Raw genomic sequence first — 10,424 nt, 5'->3', positions numbered from 1 at the left:
TGGATGGATGGATGATGGATGGATGGATGATGGATGGATGGATGATGGATGGATGATAGATGGATGGATGGATTGATGGATGGATGGATGGTTTGCTCACAGAGAACTGCTGTGTTTGCCTCAGTGTCTCAGCAGCTTTCAGGTTCTTTATGGAGGACCGATCCTGACAAAATTAAAACGAAAAGCAGAAACATACAGTACAGACCAAAAGTTTGGACACACCTTCTCATTCAAAGAGTTTTCTTTATTTTCATGACTATGAATATTGTAGTTTCTCACTGAAGGCATCAAAACTATGAATTAACACATGTGGAATTATATACTGAACAAAAAAGTGTGAAACAACTGAAAATATGTCTTATATTCTAGGTTCTTCAAAGTAGTCACCTTTTACTTTGATTACTGCTCCACACACTCTTGGTATTCTGTTGATGAGCTTCAAGAGGTAGTCACCTGAAATGGTTTTCACTTCACAGGTGTGCCCTGTCAGGTTTAATAAGTGGGATTTCAAGCCTTATAAATGGGGTTGGGACCATCAGTTGTGTTGTGCAGGAGGTGGATACAGTACACAGCTGATATTCCTACTGAATAGACTGTTAGAATTTGTATTATGGCAAGAAAAAAGCAGCTAAGTAAAGAAAAACGAGTGGCCATCATTACTTTAAGAAATGAAGCTCAGTCTGTCCGAACAATTGGGAAAACTTTGAAAGTGTCCCCAAGTGCAGTCGCAAAAACCATCAAGCGCTACAAAGAAACTGGCTCACATGAGGACCGCCCCAGGAAAGGAAGACCAAGAGTCACCTCTGCTGCGGACGATAAGTTCATCCGAGTCACCAGCCTCAGAAATCGCAGGTTAACAGCAGCTCAGATTAGAGAACAGGTCAATGCCACACAGAGTTCTAGCAGCAGACACATCTCTAGAACAACTGTTAAGAGGAGACTTTGTGAATCAGGCCTTCATGGTAAAATAGCTGCTAGGAAACCACTGCTGAGGACAGGCAACAAGCAGAAGAGACTTGTTTGGGCTGAAGAACACAAGGAATGGACATTAGACCAGTGGAAATCTGTGCTTTGGTCTGATGAGTCCAAGTTTGAGATCTTTGGTTCCAACCACCGTGTCTTTGTGCGGCGCAGAAGAGGTGAACGGATGGACTCTACATGCCTGGTTCCCACCGTGAAGCATGGAGGAGGAGGTGTGATGGTGTGGGGGTGCTTTGCTGGTGACACTGTTGGGGATTTATTCAAAATTGAAGGCATACTGAACCAGCATGGCTACCACAGCATCTTGCAGCAGCATGCTATTCCATCCGGTTTGCGTTTAGTTGGACCGTCATTTATTTTTCAACAGGACAATGACCCCAAACACACCTCCAGGCTGTGTAAGGACTATTGGACCAAGAAGGAGAGTGATGGGGTGCTGCACCAGATGACCTGGCCTCCACAGTCACCGGACCTGAACCCAATCGAGATGGTTTGGGGTGAGCTGGACCGCAGAGTGAAGGCAAAAGTGCCAACAAGTGCTAAGCATCTCTGGGAACTCCTTCAAGACTGTTGGAAAACCATTTCAGGTGACTACCTCTTGAAGCTCATCAACAGAATACCAAGAGTGTGTGGAGCAGTAATCAAAGCAAAAGGTGGCTACTTTGAAGAACCTAGAATATAAGACATATTTTCAGTTGTTTCACACTTTTTTATTCAGTATATAATTCCACATGTGTTAATTCATAGTTTTGATGCCTTCAGTGTGAAGCTACAATATTAATAGTCATGAAAATAAAGACAACTCTTTGAATGAGAAGGTTTGTCCAAACTTTTGGTCTGTACTGTATATATTTTCTTTTTCCTTTACCATATGCATTTCCCCCCAGTGGGCCCACCACCTGCAGGGGGAACCATGAGGGACCGGTGCAAAGAGGATTGGGTGGCGGACGAAGGTGGAGACCTCAACGGCCCGATCCCCGGATGCTTAGGCTGGCTCTAGGGATGTGGAATGTCACCTCGCTGGGGGGGAAGGAGCCTGAGCTTGTGCGGGAGGTCGGGAGATATCGACTAGAAATAGTCGGGCTCGCCTCCACGCACAGCGTGGGCTCTGGAACCCATCTCCTTGAGAGGGGTTGGACTCTCTTCTACTCTGGAGTGGCCCACGGGGAGAGGCGGCGGGCTGGTGTGGGTTTGCTTGTTGCCCCCCAGCTCAGCCGTCTCGTGTTGGGGTTTACCCCAGTGGATGAGAGGGTTGTATCCCTGCGCCTTCGGGTTGGGGAGAGGTCTCTGACTATCATTTCAGCCTACGGGCCGAGTGGTAGTGCAGAGTACCCTGCCTTCTTGGCGTCCCTGTCGGGGGTACTGGATAGTGCCCCTCCCGGGGACTCCATTATTCTGCTGGGGGCCTTCAACGCCCACGTGGGGAACGACAGTGACACCTGGAGAGGCGTGATCGGGAGGAATGGCCTCCCGATCTGAATCCGAGTGGTGTTTTGTTATTGGACTTCTGTGCTAGTCACGGATTGTCCATAATGAACACCATGTTCAAACATAAGGTTGTCCATCAGTGCACTTGGCACCAGGACACCCTAGGCAGGAGGTCGATGATCGACTTTGTTGTCGATCATCGACCGCATGTTTTGGACACTTGGGTGAAGAGAGCGGCTGAGCTGTCCACTGATCATCACCTGGTGGTGAGTTGGATCCGCTGGAGGAGGAGAAAGCCGGACAGACTCGGCAGGCCCAAGCGCATAGTGAGGGTCTGCTGGGAACGCCTGGTGGAGCCCTCGGCCAGGGATGTATTCAACTCCCACCTCCGGGAGAGCTTCGACCAGATCCCGGGGGATGTTGGAGACATAGAGTCCGAGTGGACCATGTTCTCTGCATCTATTGTCGATGCTGCTGCCCATAGCTGCGGCCGTAAGGTCTGCGGTGCCTGTCGTGGCGGCAATCCCAGAACCCGGTGGTGGACACCGGCAGTAAGGGATGCTGTTAAGCTGAAGAAGGAGTCCTATCGGCTGTGGTTGGCTTGTGGGACTCCTGAGGCGGCTGACGGGTACCGTGAGGCCAAGCGTGCTGCGGCCCGGGCTGTGGCAGAGGCAAAAACTCGGGCCTGGGAAGAGTTCGGTGAGGCCATGGAGAAGGACTACCGGTTGGCCTCGAAGCGATTCTGGCAAACCGTCCGGCGCCTCAGGAGGGGGAAGCAGTGCTTTGCAAACACTGTTTATAGTGGGGGCAGGAGACTGCTGACCTCGACTGAGGACATTATCGGGCGGTGGAAGGAGTACTTCGAGGATCTCCTCAATCCTGCCATCACGCATTCCGTGGTGGAAACAGAGGCTGGGGACTCGGGGTTGGACTCTTTCATCACCCAGGCTGAAGTCACCGAGGTGGTTAAAAAGCTCCGCGGTGGCAAGGCTTCGGGGGTGGATGAGATCCGTCCTGAGTACCTCAAGTGTCTGGATGTTGTAGGGTTGACACACCTCTTCAACATTGCGTGGCGGTCGGGGACAGTGCCTCTGGACTGGCAGACTGGGGTGGTGGTCCCCCTTTATAAGAAGGGGGACCGGAGGGTGTGTTCCAACTACAGGGGGATCACACTCCTCAGCCTCCCTGGTAAGGCCTACGCCAGGGTATTGGAGAGGAGAGTCCGGCTGATAGTCGAACCTCGGCTTCAGGAGGAACAGTGTGGTTTTCGTCCCGGCCGTGGAACACTGGACCAGCTCTATACCCTCTACAGGGTGCTCGAGGGTTCATGGGAGTTTGCCCAACCGGTTCACATGTGTTTTGGGGACCTGGAAAAAGCATTCGACTGTGTCCCTCGTGATGCCCTGTGGGGGGTGCTCCAGGAGTATGGAATCGGGGGCCCTTTATTAGGGGCCATCCGGTCCCTGTACGAGCGGAGCAGGAGTTTGGTCCGCATTGCCGGCACTAAGTCGGAGCTGTTCCCAGTGCATGTTGGACTCCGGCAGGGCTGCCCTTTGTCGCCGGTCCTGTTCATAACTTTAATGGACAGGATTTCTAGACGCAGCCAAGGGCCGGAGGGGGTCTGGTTTGGGGACCAGTGGATTTCGTCTCTTCTTTTTGCAGATGACGTGGTCCTGCTGGCCCCCTCTAGCCAAGACCTACAGCATGCGCTGTGGCGGTTCGCAGCTGAGTGTGAAGCGGCTGGGATGAAGATCAGCTCCTCCAAGTCCGAGGCCATGGTACTCGACCGGAAAAGGGTGGCTTGTCCTCTTCAGGTTGGAGGGGAGTTCCTGCCTCAAGTGGAGGAGTTTAAGTATCTCGGGGTCTTGTTCACGAGTGAGGGAAGAATGGAGCGGGAGATCGACAGACGGATCGGTGCGGCTGCCACAGTAATGGGGGCGCTGTGCCGGTCCATTGTGGTGAAGAGAGAGCTGAGCCGAAAAGCAAAGCTCTCAATTTACTGGTCGGTCTACGTTCCTACCCTCACCTATGGACATGAACTTTGGGTCATGACCGAAAGAACGAGATCACGGATACAAGCGGCTGAAATGAGCTTCCTCCGTAGGGTGGCCGGGCACTCCCTTAGAGATAGGGTGAGGAGCTTGGCCATCCGGGAGGAGCTCGGAGTAGAGCCGCTGCTCCTCCACATCGAGAGGAGCCAGTTGAGGTGGCTCGGGCATCTATACCGGATGCCTGCTGGACGCCTTCCTCGGGAGGTGTTCCAGGCACGTCCCACCGGGAGGAGTCCCAGGGGACGGCCCAGGACTCGCTGGAGGGACTATGTCTCTCGGCTGGCCTGGGAACGCCTTGGGCTCCCCCTGGAGGAGCTGGAGGAGGTGTCTGGAGAGAGGGACGTCTGGGCGTCTCTGCTGAGTCTGCTGCCCCCGCGACCCGGTCCTGGATAAGCGGAAGACGACGAACGAACATATGCATTTCTCCTTCATTATGCAAATGAGGAGGGCTTCCTTCTTCTCTCCAACTCTTCTACTATTAGTCAATAAACAGGACCCAAAAAACCCATCTTGCTTAATATCAGTGGAAAAAAAAGCCATTTTTAATTTGACATTTGTCTTAATTTGCAGAACATATTAAAATATTTCTATGCAAAGGCCTAAAACAAGCTCTTTCAAACTTTTCACCTCTTTACTGAGATTTGCAGTCCAGTCACATTTCTCCGGGTCTATCTTGCTGGCGGAGGCAAGCGGGCAGTTACTATCGGATCGGAAAACTCAGAACACGTTGGAGCACGTTTGAAATTAAGCAATGTCTAGATAAATCAAGCTGATTTTTCACGTCTACATAGTTATATTCCTGCACTAAAAACATTGTAAAAGTTCATTTGTGTCACAGAAAGTGTAATTTTTCACAGTTTACTCACAGCTTTTGCCACTGTGGTCCGCCATGGCTGCCCCTGTTTGACCAAAACGCTTTGACCTGCAATGAATCATGGGAAAAGATGGACCGCGAAGGATACTCACAACCCATCCTTCAAATCGGGCAAAAGAAGGACACATTTGTCGGCAGCATTTGACAGACCTTCGCCTGGCTCTGTGATGTAATCATCCCTTAAGTACGCACTTGGAAGGATCCAGCCCCTGAATTGGGACACACCCTCGGCCTGCACATGGATCTTCCTCCTTCCTGTATATTGACCAATAGGAGAGGAGCTGGAGAGAAGAAGGCAGCCCTCCTCATTTGCATAATGAAGCAGAAATGTATACGGTAAAGGAAAAAGAGAAACGGGGAAATGTAAAAAGAACAAAGGCATGTGTAAGGAAAAGGAAAAACAAAAAACAAAAATATATATATATATATATATATATATATATATATATATATCTGCTTTTATTTTTAATTTTGTCAGGATCGGTCCTCCACAGTTCTTAGGATTCCAACAGTTTCACAATCCCTGTGCTAAAAGTGTTTCTAACCAAGTTTTTGCTTCCACCAAGTTTATCCACGTTCCCTGCACAGATGATTTTTGGAGCTAAAGCCCCCCTCCATCCTTTTCTGTGTGGCCACTAAGTAGCCAAATATCCATTCCACATTCCTGTCAAATTTATGCCAAAACAGTCAGTTTTCATTTTATAGTCTGTAGATGGGGACGTTCTTCCAGGCCGCACGGTGACAGACACCATGTCATCATCCATAGTGTACATTTCCACCTGTGAGAAAAAAATTCAAAGACTCGTTTTGTGTCAGAAAGTGTGTTTTAAATGTATTTATGAGATTGAAAAACAACAGAAAGGCCCATTATTTATTTTAATTTTATACAGTTAGTCTAATAGATGCAGCTGATGACTGTTTTTTTTAACCTGCAGTCTGGTTTCTACTGGTTTCCATCTTCCACATTCAATGAAAGGAACCAGCCCTGCTCTATAAACTCCAGCTGGGTCCCCTTGCTGGCCCCGGACCTCAGGTTGGGAACCTTACCGGTCAGCTGCAGGGTGATTATTATGCTGCACCATGGAAACCGGCAGGCCAATGAAGGAGAGGGAAGCTGTTTACAGGGGGGTGTCCCGTTTCCATGGTTGCTGGACAAACCTCCGTCAGCAGGTATTAAACTGGCGCCCCGGCGGAGCCCTCAGCCCGCTGAGAGAGACGCACAGAGGAGCGAAGAAGGAGCGCCTGGCGCAAACTGCAGGTGTCCAGGTTTAAAGATCAATAAGGGCTGCGCAGCTTGGGATCTAGAGGATTTATTTTAACCGCATTACAGGTGAGTTTTAACTTATGAATCTATTAGAAACTCTTGTTTCAGAAGGCCTGAAATGTGCCAACTTTATACTATTACAGTTTTTCTATTTAGTGTTCATTTATTTTTAATACAATAAAAACTGGTTGTTGGGAAGGGACTGACAAATACGAGGACCAAATGTGCAAATTCTTTAAAACATGTCAGCTAAATACTTTTAAAAGCATGTATTTAGGATGTTAACATTTTAATCTTATTCTTACATTTTATCATTATTTAGAGTTTTTGTTTTAGTATTTTCAGCCTTTAGAAGCAGAGAGTAAAGGCGCAGAGGTAACAATGCGCAGATACCTGCGCTGCGTCAAAGTGCACATTAGGAGAGAGACGATTGAAAACATAAAAACGTCCCTTAACATTCAAGGTTTGAGTTAATTAACAGTAACAGTTAGTGTCTGTATGTCTGTCCTGCAGTGGCAGTGGAGGACGGAGGTGTGACGGGGAACCATGCTGTCTCTGAGCCCATTGGGCCAGGAGGAGGAAGCGGTGGTGGCGGCCGCAGCCCAGGCTGAGGAGCGGGACTCCGGGTCCTGCAGCTTCAGTGGCCTGGATGACAGTCTGACGAGCCTGCAGTGGCTGCAGGAGTTCTCCATCCTCAGCGCGCAGGTGCCGCAGCACGTCCACCAGCAGCCGCAGCTGCTCGGCCAGCAGTTGGGGCCCGACGGCCCGGCCTCCCCTCTGGCTGCGGACCCCGCCTCCTCCATCGGGACGCCCTTGACACCGGGAAGGCCCACGGCGGCGGCTTACAGCAGGATGCAGACCCTGCCAGGCATCGTGGCGCACGGCCACTGCCCGGACGAGGTGGACTACAAGACCAACGCGCACATCAAGCCCCCCTACTCTTACGCCACGTTGATCTGCATGGCCATGCAGGCCAGCAAGAAGAGCAAGATCACCCTGTCGTACATCTACCAGTGGATCACTGACAACTTCTGCTACTACAGACATGCTGATCCCACCTGGCAGGTAGCTGCATGACGTCACACACGCCTCACACAGTCGACTATATGCAGACACTCAGGAAAGAAGTGTTGTTTCCTGTGTGTGAAAATGAGATTATCTGAAGTCTAACAGGAGGTCAGACCGCAGCACCCCTGCTGGCTGAACCCATCCACCTCCACCCCTCCGTGTGTAATTAACCCACCTGATGTTTATCCAAATAGACTAACAGCATAAACAATATTTTAGTTAAAGAAATGTCCTAATCAAAGGTTTCCCTTCAACAGAGCAGGAATTTTCCATCAAAGTTTAATTTTGCCAAATAAATGACTGATGAGGCTGTTGCTTTTGAGCTCAGACACTTTCTGTTATTGTTTGGCAGAACATGGGCAGATAATATTTAACAAAGGTCAGCAAGTCAGCGCTCTGCTTGGATTTCAGTAAGGAGGACCAGCTGAATAAATGCAACAAACAGCATATTAATGTGGTGTGATTTTTCTCACAGCTTTAAATGTGTGAAATTAGACCTTTGGACTGTTTAGTTTTTTTGAATTTATCTAAAAATCTACATTTTTCCCATTAGAACTCCATCCGGCACAACTTGTCGCTCAATAAGTGCTTCATCAAGGTGCCGCGGAATAAGGACGAGCCAGGAAAGGGGGGTTTCTGGAAGATTGACCCGCAGTACGCTGAGCGCCTCCTGAGCGGGGCCTACAAGAAGCGACGGATGCCTCCAGTCCAGATCAACCCGGCACTACAGAACCGGCTCAGATTCAACCTGCCAACACAGTCCACAGGGAGGCCTGTTGGCCTTAATGTCTCCTCGGAGTCCCAGCGGCTCCTCAGGGAGTTTGAAGAGGTAACCGAGGACCACCAGAATAGGGACCCCCATCTGTGTGAGGGTACCATGCTGTGTTCTTGGCCCATGGTCAGGGAAAGAAATGGCTACAAGAGGAAACAGGCAGTGGGATCCAGGAACAGTATCTCCAAGATGACCCGGCGTTCCAGCTCTCCTCTGTTCTGTGCAGAGGAACAGAGGGAGGCTGGACCCCTGAAAGGACCCTTCGACTGGGATGCCCTGGTGGACTCGGCCCTCAGAGGGGAGCTCAGTTTGGATGGAGAAGACCCTCTGAGCCCCATAATGAAGGACGTTGACCTGACAGGGAGGGGTGCCCACATCTCAGCGGCCGATGCTCCTGCGGGGACTCCTGATCTGAGGAGCAGCGATGTTTCTGACTTTGACGAGGAGACCTTTCTGGCCACAGCCTTCCTGGAGACCCCCTGGCCAGAGGACGAGGATCCTGGCCGCGGTGAGTTCCTGACTAGCTCCACCGTCAACCTGGACCAGCTGTTTGACCTCGGAGACTCATTAAACGTGGATGCTAGTAGCCGGATGGAGCCCCTCCTTTGAGGGATAACTCAGGTTCTGTTGGAGACTTAAACCCCTCCAACGCTGCAGGGAAGCTGCTTTTTTTACACTCCTGCAACCTTTATTGTTTTTTTCAACATGTGTAGTACGCCGCGATGTTTGATGGAGACACATTCTCAAAGCCTACTTAACAAAGATGCCACAAGGAAAAGCAGGAAAGGACATTACTGAGGAGAAATTACAAGAAATCAGTTTTTAATTTTCATAAATAGAGACAGAAGTTTGAAAATAAAAACTACAAGAAAAGAAAATGGACAAGATTTATTTGTAGTAAATTTGTAGTAAACTAAGTATTATTTGTACTCGCAGGTCTTGTTATTGTTGAATCTAGGCGTCGATGTGCAAGTTCACATTCAACTAGAACTAAGCTCAGTTCACAGAGACTGAAAATAAATTGGTTAATGTTCACAGTTCACTCCTTTAAAATGCTGAGCTAAATTTAAACAACCAACATGAACTAGTTCTCATGCATTTTGATTATGGACAAGTTGTTGGATCACATGATTACTGGTGAAACAAGAACAGGTCTTCTACCCTCAATCATGATGCACACCGTTCTGTTGCTTTGGTTCTGTACCTCAGCCCCTCAACCTTTGGCTCTGGTCCGAGAAGCACACACCAAGAGGCAGGCCCCGTCTAAATTTCTTCAGAAATTTTCTAGTTTATTATTATTATTATTGTGTGAATGCTGAAGAGTGAATAATTTTAAACGGCAATTTCATAGACTTTTGAATATACGCTGTAGTAAGCATTAGAATTTTAGCTAATTTTAGCTTATATATTGCTTTTTGCATGGTAGATGGGTTAAATTAATATCAGTCTTCATGCTAGCGATAGCCGATATGCTAATGTTAGCATTTTAGCTTCTCTTTCTCCTCTCTTCTGTCTTAACAAAGAACACTTTTGCGTTTTTTAGGCAATTTCTTGTTTGTTTTTGTGTTTCTTCAGCATATTTGTTGTTAGTTCATTTTTTTCTAAAATTTCTGCAATTTTTTATGTATTTTAGCACTGACTTCAACTTAGGCTATATTTTTACTTCAGTCTATGCTTTTTCAGCTCATCTATGGCAGCTCTTTCCTGCTTTTTTAAAGTTTTTGTCAGTCCTTGCATTTCAACAACTATTTCAAGTAGTTTTGAGGTAACTTTACATTGTTAAGCTGTTTTATAGCTAATAGTCTTCCTGCTCAAACAGATCAGATGACAGTTTTTCTTTGCATTTTCTGCTATTTCTACTAATTTATCAGATTTCAGCAGATTTTCTGCAGTCAATTTCAGTTTGTTTCTGCCAGCTTTCAGCTAAAACATTCAGCTTACAGCATTCATACTGCATTTTCGCAGGAAATGCAAATTTTTCTAGTT

General features: G+C 48.3%; 1 protein-coding gene across 1 annotated transcript; it reads left to right on the top strand.

The window, feature by feature from the left end:
• Window positions 1-6,493: 6,493 nt before the first annotated feature.
• Window positions 6,494-9,605, top strand: LOC124864604 (forkhead box protein J1-A-like). The gene is made up of 3 exons (XM_047359449.1): window positions 6,494-6,664; window positions 7,112-7,663; window positions 8,220-9,605. The coding sequence occupies exons 2-3, from the start codon at window positions 7,145-7,147 to the stop codon at window positions 9,045-9,047; spliced, it is 1,347 nt and encodes a 448-aa protein (XP_047215405.1). The 5' UTR covers window positions 6,494-6,664; window positions 7,112-7,144; the 3' UTR covers window positions 9,048-9,605.
• Window positions 9,606-10,424: the final 819 nt, after the last annotated feature.

This window comes from Girardinichthys multiradiatus, chromosome Y (assembly GCF_021462225.1).
Source record: "Girardinichthys multiradiatus isolate DD_20200921_A chromosome Y, DD_fGirMul_XY1, whole genome shotgun sequence".
NCBI lineage: Eukaryota > Metazoa > Chordata > Actinopteri > Cyprinodontiformes > Goodeidae > Girardinichthys > Girardinichthys multiradiatus.
This window is presented reverse-complemented; position numbering and strand designations above follow the sequence as displayed.

What these genes read in the sequence shown, in the direction of transcription:
- LOC124864604 (XM_047359449.1), top strand. Translation starts at nt 7,145, where the DNA reads ATGCTGTCTCTGAGCCCATTGGGCCAGGAGGAGGAAGCGGTGGTGGCG. An exon ending in ATGCTGATCCCACCTGGCAG is followed by an intron (nt 7,664 to 8,219) that starts GTAGCTGCATGA and finishes TTTTCCCATTAG; the next exon opens with AACTCCATCCGGCACAACTT.